The sequence below is a fragment of the Acinonyx jubatus genome, chromosome D4 (assembly GCF_027475565.1).
Source record: "Acinonyx jubatus isolate Ajub_Pintada_27869175 chromosome D4, VMU_Ajub_asm_v1.0, whole genome shotgun sequence".
Taxonomy (NCBI): Eukaryota; Metazoa; Chordata; class Mammalia; order Carnivora; family Felidae; genus Acinonyx; species Acinonyx jubatus.
The window spans coordinates 33215117-33227926 of NC_069391.1; the positions used below are offsets into that span (position 1 = coordinate 33215117).

The 12810-nt window shown below is 49.1% G+C and overlaps 1 protein-coding gene across 1 annotated transcript in view; it reads left to right on the forward strand.

Annotated features, from left to right (window-relative positions):
* The window catches only part of GABBR2 (gamma-aminobutyric acid type B receptor subunit 2), a 348681-nt gene that overhangs the window by 268742 nt on the left and 67129 nt on the right, over positions 1 to 12810 (forward strand). The window contains exon 11 of the mRNA XM_027039527.2: positions 889 to 1021. Coding sequence (XP_026895328.1) covers positions 889 to 1021 — 133 coding nt within the window. The remainder of the gene's footprint in view (positions 1 to 888; positions 1022 to 12810) is intronic.

Below are 12810 nucleotides of genomic sequence, written 5' to 3' on the forward strand. Positions count from 1 at the left end.
TTGGGAATATAAAGAATGCCCCCAACCGCAGCCTGGTGAAGATAGGGGTGGGGGTGGGAATGGGGACGCCACTGTCCATTTAAAAAAATTTTTTTTAATGTTTATTGATTTTTGAGAGAGAGAGATTGACAGAGTGTGCACAGGGGAGTGGCAGAGAGAGAAGGAGACACAGAATCTGAAGCAGGCAGACTCCAGGCTCCGAGCTGTCAGCACAGAGCCCGACACATGGGTTGAACTCACGAACCGGGAGATCATGACCTGAGTCGAAGTTGGATGCTCAACCAACTGAGCCACCCAGGAGCCCCATCCACTGTCCATTTTTATCACCTGATGACTAGAGGAGGTGTTCCCATCCACGAGTGTGACCCTCTTTGTGCACAAGACTGTGCGAGCTCCAGGCAGCCAAAGTGAATACTCGTATACCACCTGGTGACCACACTTCCTGAGCAGCCCCGAACACTCACCTGTAGACCTCCCAGGCCTGGCCCCCTCCGCAAGGGGGAGGGGAGTGTGGCCTTCTCGCCCTCATCTCCCTCCTCCCTTAAGGCTGCTGAACTAGAATGTAGAATTCTCTAGATGCACCCTATCTTCATAGCCCCAGCCTAAAAAAAAACCTACAAGCTGCCCCTAGAGAAGTGATAGGTGAACTTGACCGAGGAAAACTCCATGACTAGAATCGGATAGCTTCCGGGGTCCTTTAGTGAGGGCAGAGCGGCCCTTAGTAGCTGGCACAGGCTTGGGGGGCGGGGGGTGTGGAGGAAGCCTGGGCTTACGTTTCTCTCTCCTTTAGCCTTGGCAGCAATATACACGTAGTAGGCATCCAGGAAGTGTTTGCTGGAGGAATAACCACATTAACGGTTCTGTTAACTGTATTGTCTCTCTTGGCAGGCTGATAAAGATGTCGAGTCCATATATGAACAACCTCATTATCCTCGGAGGGATGCTCTCCTATGCATCGATATTTCTCTTTGGCCTTGATGGATCCTTTGTGTCTGAAAAGACCTTCGAGACACTTTGCACTGTAAGTTATTCTGCGTGTTCCGATGGTACAGGATATAAGGTTTTCTTGGTTTTCCATCCTCAAAAAACACAGATCCAAACCCAGAAATGAATGGAAATACGTGAACAGGCAAAAGACAACTCATTCAGCCATTTCTGTAGTTCAACAGGGCAGTATGTCGTTGCTTTCAGACTGGAAGGGACATCAGTATTGCCTGCAACATTAAGATCATGGACTTAACAGGCCACTGCTAGAAAACAGCCCCTCTAGGAATGGCTGGGTAGCCTGTAAAAGGGAGGGAGGAAAACTACCGACCGGAAAAGGATCGATACCTGGGGTCAGGGTTAGAGCCACTTATTAAGGAACAGATCTGCCCATCTATCTCAACCATTACAGATATGAAGAGATGTCTGTATGTCTGTCTATCTGCATGACTTTGAGTCATATAGAAAAAGAGCCATTATTTTCTTTTTTTAGTTTTTTAAAAATGTTTTATTTATTTTTGAGAGAGAGAGAGAGAGACAGAGTACGAGTTGGGGAGGGGCAGAGAGAGGGGGAGACAGAACCTGAAGCAGGCTGCAGGCTCTGAGCTGTCTGCACAGAGTCCGACGCGGGGCTCGAACTTGTGAACCTCAAGATCATGGCCTGAGCCGAAGTCGGACGCTTAACCGACCGAGCCACGCAGGTGCCCCAGAGCCATTATTCTCTATTTAAGCAGTGTTTCTCAATCCCTTTTTCCCCTTATTGCTCCCCTATGAAGCCTTTTTAAACTTTTTTTCTAATTATCTCCTCATGAAAATTTAATACCAAAGATATACCGTATGTTTGTTTATGTACTGTATGTATATCTATAGTTCATGCATGAAAGAGTAGTATTTTCACATTTAAGAACCAATGGTTGCCCCTTGGGAACTATATCACCCTCACTGAGAATGCATATACTTAAGGAAGGAAGCCCAAGACAGGGTAATTTATTTAGTCAATTTTAGAAATCTTATTTTGAAAATTAATTACCATGTTTTGAATATTCACTGCCTCTTTGTTGTTGTTGGTTTTTTTTTTTTTCTAAAAGAGTTTACCCGTTAGCAGCTAACAACTGTGTAGAAGTAACTCTCAGTTGAAAATGTCATTGGCTCATTTTGTAAAATGAGAATGAGCAGTTGGGATTTATTTCTGGACTTTGACTACTGTGATCTCTCGAAACTGGGTTAGCCATTTGGGTCTCTGTATTGTCCCAAATGCAATAATTCATCCAATTCCCAGCCTGGAGGACCAGAGCTAGAAGGGATGGCCAAACGATCAGTGTTGGCCAGATTAATCGAAAAGCAACTCTTCAGTTTTCTGTTAAGGTGTTAAGAGCAAAGTAGGCCCTTTTTTGCACAGCAGTCTCTTTTGGATGGGACTTGCGGCTCTAAGGTCTCGGCATCGTCCACTCCTGCACAGTTCTGGATTGCAAACCGGCAGCAGGTGCGGGATCTCTTCCACATGCTGCAGGCCAGCACCCACACCCTGGACTGTCAAGACTGCATCCTGTGCAGAGAGAGCCCCTTCTTCCCAGAAAGACGCTCCTGACATCTTATACCCTCCCTGGTCAGGGGCCAAAGGCTGTTACTGCACAGGTGCTCTCTGGAATTTGACCTGAATCCTACAAACACCAGGTGACGCAAGCTTGGGAGCAAAAAAAAAAAAAAAAGAAAAGAAAAAAAAGGGACATCCCCCACACCGGGGTTTTTTTTTTCTTTTAATGAAGCCTGACATTCTGTTCTGGGAGTCGCACTCATTTGTGTGAGGGGAAGGCTGGCCTGGGAAGCCTGGCGAGGTGGTATGAATAAATCATAAAGTGCTTTACAAATCAGCATTAGCTCCGAACACGAGGGCTCGGGAGATGTTAGGCCCCCATTCTCACCATCCCTGAGGATTCATTTATTTGCAGTCAGGGCTGTTTCAGAGGCTCTGCAGAGGGGAGCCCATATTCATGACTGTGGGGAAGAGGCATAGATTAACTACTCTGGACTGAATTGGGTCAGAACAAATGTGTACATGGGTTAGGACTGGGGTCATCTATTTAATAATTCCCAATATCGCTCAGGAAGGGGAACTGAAAGCTTGAATTTAGAGCCTAAATACCAGTCCCCAGTGAGTGCAATTCGGGTTGTGCCCCACCTGCTATTCCGGAGGGGTTGTGGCTCTTTATTTCACTTGGTGCCTCGGATTCTGTTCTCTCTGGGCCTGACAGCCTGCCCACCGGTAAACACACAGCGAGCAGGGAGGAGGTAGAATCAGGGCCGTCTGGTGCAGTGAGCACAGATCTTGAACAGCCCGGGTGTGAGTCCCACCACCTACTCTTACTGGCCCCTGGCTGAGGCCAGTGACTTAGCCTCTCTGAGCCTCAGTTTCATCATCTGTAAAATGAGAGTAACAAATCCCCCTGCGGGATGGTAGTGTGGGCTAAATGCGATGGTTCCGGTGAGGCGCCTGGAACGAGGGGGACAGGAGGTAGGCAGCTTTCTCCCCGTCCCCGTTACCATTTCCCGGTATCCTGCTCTGTGTTCTGCAGGAAGTTTTTATAGGACAAGCGACAAGGTAGAACATGAAGCCGCTTCAGGTGGGGAGTAGTTGAAGTCACAGTTCGGTCAGTCCTGCTGCTGTATGAATGCCACCCTTTTTTCTTTCCGTTTTCAAGATGGAAACGGAACACAATGATAAACCATGAACACCACCTCAGGAAGAAACCTATGACAGTCATGAGATTCTGCCTCTCTGGGGGCTGTGCCTCTGCTCAGAAGGGCCATTATGGGAGGGAGGGAGGTGGCTACATGTGTGAGCATGTACTCCCTGCATGTGCGTGCGGACACACACACACACACACACACACACACACAACTACTGCTAGGGAAACAGCTACACTTAGTTCCCATCCCCCGCTCCCTCTGACCCTTTCGGGAATCTTCCCAGCCTGGTTTCAGCAAGTCTTGCAAACAGCTCCAGCTACACTGTGCAGTCTCCCTGGACACTGTGTGGGTAGTGGAATCACCATAGCAACGTGGCCCCTGTGGGCAGGGAGCTGCCTATGAGGACAGTGCTGGGCCTGGGCCAGAGCCCCGGTGCCAGGGGGCTGGGAGGGCTGACTCCAAACTTAACTCGCTGACCTGGCTCGGGAAATCCCAGCCCCTGGCAACCCAGAGAGGGAGCAAGGTGGGTGGGGAAGAGAAACGGCATTTTTCTTCCTTGTGGAATCCTAGGCAGAAACTCCACATGAGTGTGGAGGGGTGAGAAGGGGTGAGAAGGGGCTCTGCAATGAGGATGAGGCCCAGGCGGGCTTAGATGCAACAAAGGTCTCAACAGTTTCTGGGGCTTTCAAGCATTGCCAGCAATGCCACGTTACCCCCCCAGGCCTGAGCCCTCACGAAACTCAGTACTATCCTCCGTGATTCACCAGGCCCAGCTTGCGGCCACCTGCAGACATCCCTTCATATCCCTCAACCTCCTGATGGGGTGAGGTTCATTGTCTCTGCCTAACCAGAGAAAACCGAAAGTCTGCTGTACCTGACTAGGTGGCAGGACTGAAGTTTGGAACTAGCTTTGTTGGACTACAGAGATGTCTGAGGCATTTTGTTCTTTTTAAGAAATATATATATATATATATTTATAAAAAAATATTTTTAATTATATATTTATATATAAATTTATATATTTATTTCATTAATATAAATATATATTTATTTATATACATATATTATATATATATATAAAAGAAAAAAATATATATCTTTTTAAGAAATATATATATTTGTTGCTAGCTGGTTCATACCAGAGAAGCAGGTCCACCAAATTCTTAGGGATGTGGTCAACATTTATCCCAACCCAAAATTTGTCCATTCACATTTTTAAACCTTGGGATATCCTTCACATACCATAAAATTTACCCTGTTGAGGTGTACAATTCAGTGTTTTTTGTAGATCTATTCATTCATTTTTGATACATCCCCAAGTATTTCAGAGTACCTAGCATATAGGAGAATTACAGACTGCTTGTGTTCAAATCCCAGCTACACCATTTCCCAGCTGTGGGACCTTAAGTTACTTAATATCTCTGAACTTTAGTTTACTCCTCCTCCGTATAATGGGCATAATAATAGGGAATGAGTGAGTGAGTGAGTGGGGGACGCCTGGGTGGCTCAGTCGGTTAAGTGCCTGACTTCGGATCTCACGGTTTGTGAGTTCGAGCCCCGCATTGGGCTGTGTGCAGACAGCTCAGAGCCTGGAACCTGTTTCAAATTCTATGTCTCCCCCTCTCTCTCTGCCCGCCCTCCCTTGCTCAAGCTCTCTCTCAAAAATAAATAAACATTAAAAAAAAATTTTTTTTTAAAGAATGAGTCAGTAAGTGAATGATGGGAGTATGTCTGGATAATTGTGTTCCCCCACGGACATGGCTAAGAGAGACACTGATAAAGCTGAGTGAACTTGGGTTGAAGAAGAGGCTGGAAAACTGGTGTTGGTGCTGGTCAGTTGGATGTAGGTTACGTCCGTGACAACTTCTGGCCTTAGGTGACCTCGCTTTGCTAAAACTGGAGCGGGGACAGACTTGCCACCTAAGTCAAAACCAAGCTGCTGCACTTCTGACGCCCTGAGTGCTGCAAGGGGCCTCGGGCGGGGCAGGCTGGGAAGAACAAAGAATGGGTAAGGAAGGTAAGAATTACACAGCTGGGGACTCAGGGCTCTCCGACATGAGTCCCTGAGTCCCCAGACGTTGGAATGTGACACGAGAGCTAGGGGAGGCTGGTTCAGCCCAGGGCCACTCTCGTGGCAGCTCAGAGGAGCATGGCTTAGCTGTAGATCTCCCTCCACTTGCTGACAACCCTGATTCCTTTTTTTTCCAACTTTTTATTAAAGTATACACACACATACACACACACACACACGCACAAGTGTGTAGCTCAATGAATTTTCACAAACCACACTCAGCTGTGCATCCAGCATCCTGATCAAGAAACAGACCATCTCTAGCATCCTCTTCCAGTCCATACCCCCCTGAAGGGTAACCACCAGCCTGTCTTCTACCTGCACAGATAATGTGCATGAATCACCTGGGGATCTCGGTGAATGCAGATTCTGGCTCAGTAGGTCTGGGGTGCACCTGAAATGCCCCATATCTAACAAACTCCCAGGCCACACCTAGAGTACAAAGGTTAAGTTTAGAACCCTGCTTTATTTTTTTTTGTCTCTGGGTGTGAAGAGAAATGGAAACACCAGAAACCTTGTCCCTTGAGCATCAGTTAGGGGAGAAAAGGGGATCCCCCCGCCGCTGCTGGAATCCCTGGAAGCAGAGCAGCCCCATCACGGGGAGGCAGGGTTGGATTCTGGGTCCTGAAACGTGCTCTTAGCCGTCCACACCCTGCTCATGAGAGGTGTATGAATGATCTCAGGATGGGCAGCAGCTGGGAAGGGTTGAGGTGGTTAGGGCCCAGGCACTGGATTCAGGGGTCATCTTCTAGCCCTCCTGGGATACTAGGATTTTCTGACTCTGACTCAAAAGACAAAGGCTACCTAGGAACATCCATCTGGCCTCCCAGTAAATTCAAGTCTAGGAAGAATGAGTGATGTTTTCAGTGAAGATGCCATAAACGTCAGTGATAGCTTTTGCTTGAGGATTGTTTGTTTGTTTGTTTGTTTGTTTGTTTGTTTTGAGAGGAGAGAGGGCGTGAGCAGGGGGCGGGGCAGAGAGAGGGAGAGAGAGAATCTGAAGCTGGCTCCCAGTGCAGGGCTCAATCTCACGATCCCGTAAGGTTATGACCTGAGCTGAAGTGAAGAGTCAGTCATTTAACCAACTCAGCCACCCAGGTGCCCTGAGGATTTCTTTTTGAAGCATTTGAGAGATAACCCGGTGTAATAATGTGGTTGGGGGCTGTTTCAGCCTGTGATCCTGTGCTTTTGTGTCTGGCCATGGTAGTGTGCTTTGTGATTCCAGAAGGTGGCCGGACGGCCGGGCCAGGGGATGCCCAGAGTGTTTGATGGCGGCCTTGCCTGGCAGGTTCAGGTCGGCAGAGAGAGGCAGCCACAGGGACTGGAGCTGAGCTGACAATGCCTTTTGGAGCCACCCGGAGTCTTGGAGAGGCTGCAGCTCCCCTCTTAGGGCAGTGACCTCCCCACCCCAGCTGCTCTGTCCTGGGCCATCCAAGGCCTTCTGTCATGAAGGGCTCCCTCTGGCTTCACGAAGGTGGCTAAGAAGGGCACCAGAGGCTCCCCAGACTCTCCAGCAAATGGTGGGCAGATGCTGTGCTCCTATCCCACACACCTTGTCCTATAAGTCACTCGTTTACATGATAACATTTCCCAGGCACCTACTTGTGCCAGGGCCTGCAGGCACAGGGCTGGCTGCATAGACCACTGCCCTTAGGGAGCTGGCAGCATAGACGGGAAGATGTAGGTAAACAAACAACTACCATTCAGGATGTTGTATGCCCTGATGGAGACAGGCCTACAGGAGGGAGTGAGGTCCAAAAGCGAAGGGACAAATCAGGGCAGACTTTAGATAGGGGAGCCCTCAGAATTTTTGGAAGTCCTAAAGGATGCCTCTTACTTGCCTACAAATTTCATAGCAGCTGCAATCACTATGGTGCATCTACGCTCCCTTCCTGTCTTGGCCCAGCATCTACTCATTTGCATCCTCAGCCCCTAGAGATGCAGGTGGGGCCCCACCCGGCACACACCCACACCCCATGCTGCCACCACCCATCTCGAAAACATCGCACATCCAGAAAATACACCAACTTCTGGCAGCCGAGGCACCTGCTGGGGTCCTGGAGGGAAGGGGAAGGAAGGCCTCTTCCCTCACTCTGTGCTCTGTTGCCTGAGCCAGGGCCTCCAAATGCAGCTGTACATTCTGTGCACTCTACAAGGGTGTTGGCATCAGGGGCAGTGGGAGCTGGATTTCATCCTGTGATCTGCTCACTTCTCTAGCTGGGAGGGCCTTCAGGAGGGAGTTCTTTCAAACAGGGCCCCGAGCGGGTGCCTCTCAGAAATTCCTCCTCCCAAAAGGGAGTCCTTTCTCTGATTTGTCCCAGGGCTCCTAAGATGCCTCCGCTGGTCCCAGAGTACCCCGTTTGCGCCCACCATCTCCCATGGCCCCCAGAATCATACCCCCCTCCAAAAGGCTTTGCTGTATTCCAAACCCCAGAGGGCAATTCCTATTCCAATCTTGCTCACAGGACCCTGGGCAAGACAGGGGCTTCTGGAATAATTTTTGGAGCGTGCTCCTCAGAGGCTTATTGCCTCAGGACACACACCAAATCTCTCCACCACCCCTTGCCCCAGGAAGATGTCCATAACGGAGGCTTGGGTCTTGCTTTTGGACAGTCTGGGTCTTCTCTCCCTGCCATCTCACTATTGGTTGCCTGGGTTAACGATCAGAATGAAACAAAAGACCCTTTTTTGGAACGTTTCTGGACAACAGGAAGGCGGCTTGCCCCTCAGCGTCCAACCAGCCACACCAGAGCTCCTCCTCTATGTGACTTCCCGGCCCTGACCCCACATGCCTCTGTAGTGACAGAAGGCCCAGAGCACGGCAGCCCCAGTGCTGTGTCAGAACAGACCTGCAAGAGAGGCTGTGTGTCCATTTGCACGCTGGTTCCCCCAAAGAGCGATGAAAGCCCTTCCTCTGCTGGGTGGGCCTTCCCGAAATCAATTGAACAAGCAGCTGAGCAGAATTGTTCTGGGCATAGATTTTTCTTTCCATTTGGAGATGTGGCTGATTGTTTTTTCCCTTTTTCATAGTTGAGACTGATACGGGTATCACCTGCCTCAAGTTTTCCCTGCCTCATGGACGTCTGTGTTCAAGGCAGTGTGCAGGGGAGTGGGTGGAGGGCGGGGGGTACTTTATGGCTGAGGGGAGAAAAGAAAGACCTTAATGGCAGGAAAGTAAATATGTTTAAGGCTTTGGGAGAAAAAGTGAAGTAGCTATTTGGCTTGTGTGGATGAATCAGTAGAGACTTGTATTAGAAGTGACATATTGGAAACAGAACCCTTAGAGCCCCTCAGAACCTTCTGGTTTATTTGGCATCATAGAGACACACAGAAGGGAGACACTTGGAGGCATCATCAAGTAAGTGCAGGAAATGCCTCAGTGCAGGAGATGACCCTACAGTGTTCTGGCTGGGGGTCTGCCAAGTTCTACTTGAATATGTGGAATGATGGGGGATCTCACTACCTCACAGAATATTTGGGGTAGAAGGGACCACGGATGCCATGAACTCAGCCTTTTTTGCCTTCAAATCCTCCAGTTCCCTCTCTGGTCTTCCTTTTGTGTGCTTGGCTCAGGCACATTTCTGGTGACAAAGAGCTCATTACCTCCTAAGCTGGCGCATCCAGCCTGATCACCTGCACCCCACCCAGCGCTAGCTCCAGAGATTTAAAGGTGAGCATTGTAGGCCGTCTCCCCCAGTAGCACTATCCTGTGGGAGAGGCAGACAGATAATCAGATAGACCGCATTTCAGTGTGACCAGCACAGCAGAAACGTGTGTGAGGGCGCCAGTCTCAAAGAGGAGGCAGCTGTGATCTCCCTGCAAGGTCTGGAAGAACTTCTCAGAGAAGGTGGCTCATGAGTTTGGATTTCGGAGGACAGAAAATAAGAATTTGTGAAGGAGATCAGAGAGAGGAATGGCATTCTGGATAGAGGACATAGCTGGTGCAGGAGCCAGAGCAGTTTCGGGGTGGGGGGAGGAATGTTCAAGTAGTGAGGAATTACTTGCATGCAGAGCGCCCCGTGGGGGGTGGCAGGAAAGGTGTGGGGTGGTGGGGTCACACCCTGCTAAGACCTGACCTTCAGTGGGGCGGCAAGGGTTTAAACCTAGGAGACTCGCTTAGATTTGTGTTGGAGAACAATACTGCGGGCCGGGGGCGGGGAGGGTGCAGGGTTGGATGGATGGGCAAGAGGCAAGGAGGGTAGACAGTCTGGGTGGAAAGTGAGACAGAAGCTGGGCTTAGCGTTTGAATAGGAGAGTGAAGGTGGGGAGGATTCCCCAGGGGGACTTCGGGGTCCCTAAATGGGTGACAGTGGATAGTGTGGATAGTGGCACCACTCCCGGAGTTGGAAGGAAATGGAACCGATGGAGTCAGCTTTGGCTGTGCAGTGTGAAGTTTTATGCACAGCTAGGTGTCACCTAAGTCTCCGGTGACAGTGGGCTATGCAGGTCTGGAGCTCAGAAGCTGGGGAAGACACAAGAGACGTGTCAGCACAGAAAAAGTGGTTGAAGCCTGAGAGTGGAGACACTAACCCAGGGAGAACCCTTCTGCAAGGAGGGTCCAGGTCTGAACCCAAGGGTCCATTTGCCTCTTAAAGAGATGGTGGAGGAATGGAGAGAGAAATCACATCCCTTTTGCAGAGGCCTCTCCCAGCCTGGGAAGGGCAGCTCTGATGGTGGGGGTCCCACTGTCTTGCTTTCAGACTCTTTCTTCCAGTCTTATTTCATCATGGTCTGAAGAGCTGTCTTTAAATCAGATATGAACACCACAGCGTGCAAGGTGACCCACTGGGATTGTCTTGCAGAAGAGTACAGCTTTTATTTATCTTTGTTTTTTTTATATAGAAAAATACGAAAGAAATTCAGCCTTCCTAAGGTTTAACACTTGGACTGGCCCTGGAGTCCCGGTGCGGCAGGTGTGTCCAAGAATCTGATGCAGGAACTCTCCAGAGAACAGCGTGGTTGATCAATCCATTATGCGAGACAGCAATGGGCCATTGTGCCAAGGGTCCCCAGGACAACCCCCAGTTCAGTGATTCACTAGAAGGAGTCAGCATATGGTTGCACTCACAGCAGTGATTTGTTACAGAGAAAGAACGTAGAGCAGAATCAGCAAAAGGTAAAGACACATGGGGCAAAGTCCGAGGGAAACCAGGTGTAAGCTTCCAGGAGCCTCTCCCAGTGGATCACACAGGACACGCTTAATTCCCAAGCAATGGATGGTGGCGACACATTTGAAAAGCCATCTCCCGGGGAGGCTGACTAGAGACTGTTCCTGGAATTTTTAGTGGGCACCGGCTTAGCACATACCAAAATTCCAGGCTCCTGGAAGGAAAGCAGGTGTGCAGGAAACCACGGTGTGTGCACAAACAGCTCAGGCAAATTGTCACCTCTTGTCATTGAGGGGATGGTGGGAACCGCCCCCACGTCCAAGGTCCCAGACGGGCCAGTGGAGAGCCGACCTTGCCACCAGGACTTTCTAAGGACGGTCTCAGGCCTGTTCTGTTAACCCCTTCCTGCCCAGGCCCCCTCAGCCATTCTTCACTTCCCACTTGTGGCAACATGTTGCCATTTTCAGATGCCAAGTTAGACTGATATTATCAGGTTTTAACTAAATTGTATTATTGGGTCCTAATGAACTGAGTCTTCCAAAACAGACAAATCACCCCAAAACGGTTACTTCAGAGAACCCATAAGTCAAAGCAACTATAATAATGCAAAGCACGTTGGAGTGACGCTTCTACCCAAAATAAGAGATCTTTGTCAGCCACATAAAAATCAAATGATATGATTTCATCTCCTACCATCCTTTGGTAAATTTCCACACTGCATTTATGTTCATGTTTCAGATTGTTTTTCTGATAGGAGAACATGGTCGAAACACTTGGAGGCCATTGGTTTTAATGGTCCTGCCAACCCATCAGTATGAAAAGTGTGTAAAGATCTCCCAGGAGAGTGTTCTCGGGCTGGCAGCTACCCCTAGATGTGTCCTGTCCCTTTGACAGCTGACTTCTGGGTTTGGATGAGCCAGCTTTGAGTCAGGAAAGGCAGGAGGAGCATGACATGGGGGAAAGAGGGCTGGGCAGGGGCAAGGCACTGGGTTCCAGGCTCAGCTCTGCAACTGTATGGAGTGGTTGAAAGAAATATTTTTTTAATGTTTATTTTTGAGGGGGGAGAGGGACAGAAAGCGAGAGAGACACAGAATCCGAAACAGGCTCCAGGCTCTGAGCTGTCACCACAGAGCCCGACGCGGGCCTCCAACCCATGAACCGTGAGATCATGACCTATGCTGAAGTCGGATGCTCAACCCACCAAGCCACCCAGGCATCCCACTTGAGAGAAATACCTTAAATGCCCTGAGTGTCTGAGTTTATTCATCGGCAAAGTTGTTTTCCCAACTCAACTGGTGGCTCAAAAAAAACACTGTTTTGTTGTTGTTGTTTTACTTGTTGTTTTTATCAGTATATTCTTAGCCTCTGACCTAATAATCCTTATTGAATGAACGCATGAATGAGTGAATGAATGAGTGAACGAATGAATGATCTGTAAGGTCCTATGCAACTCTGAGAGACCAGGGATTTGTGATCTGGTCATTGATTAAGCTCAGGGTGAAATTCCCAGTAATTGAGAATTATTCCTCCCATACCCATTTTGTTTACTTTTCTTGCATCGTTGTATTGTAATAGGCGTAATAATGTGACCCTCCTGTGCCTTCTCTAAAGTACTGTTATTCATTCTTGCCTATCTGATTTGTCCTTGTTTTTGAAATTAAAAAAAAAAAGTGAAGTCCTTCCCTATCCTATTGTCAGCACCCACACCTCACACGACCGTGTTTTAGAACAGTTGCTGCGATGCTCTTGTCCTTCCTTAGGGGGCCGGCTTTGCCATCCACCCAGTCACGTCCTACTTTTACAAGTAAAATGGAAGGGTGCCTGAGTGACTCAGTCGGTCAGGCATCCGATTCTTGATTTCGGCTCAGGTCATGATCTCACGGTTCATGAGATCGAGCTCCATGTCAGGCTCTGTCCTGACAGCATGGAGCCTACTTGGGATTCTCTCTCTCTGCCCCT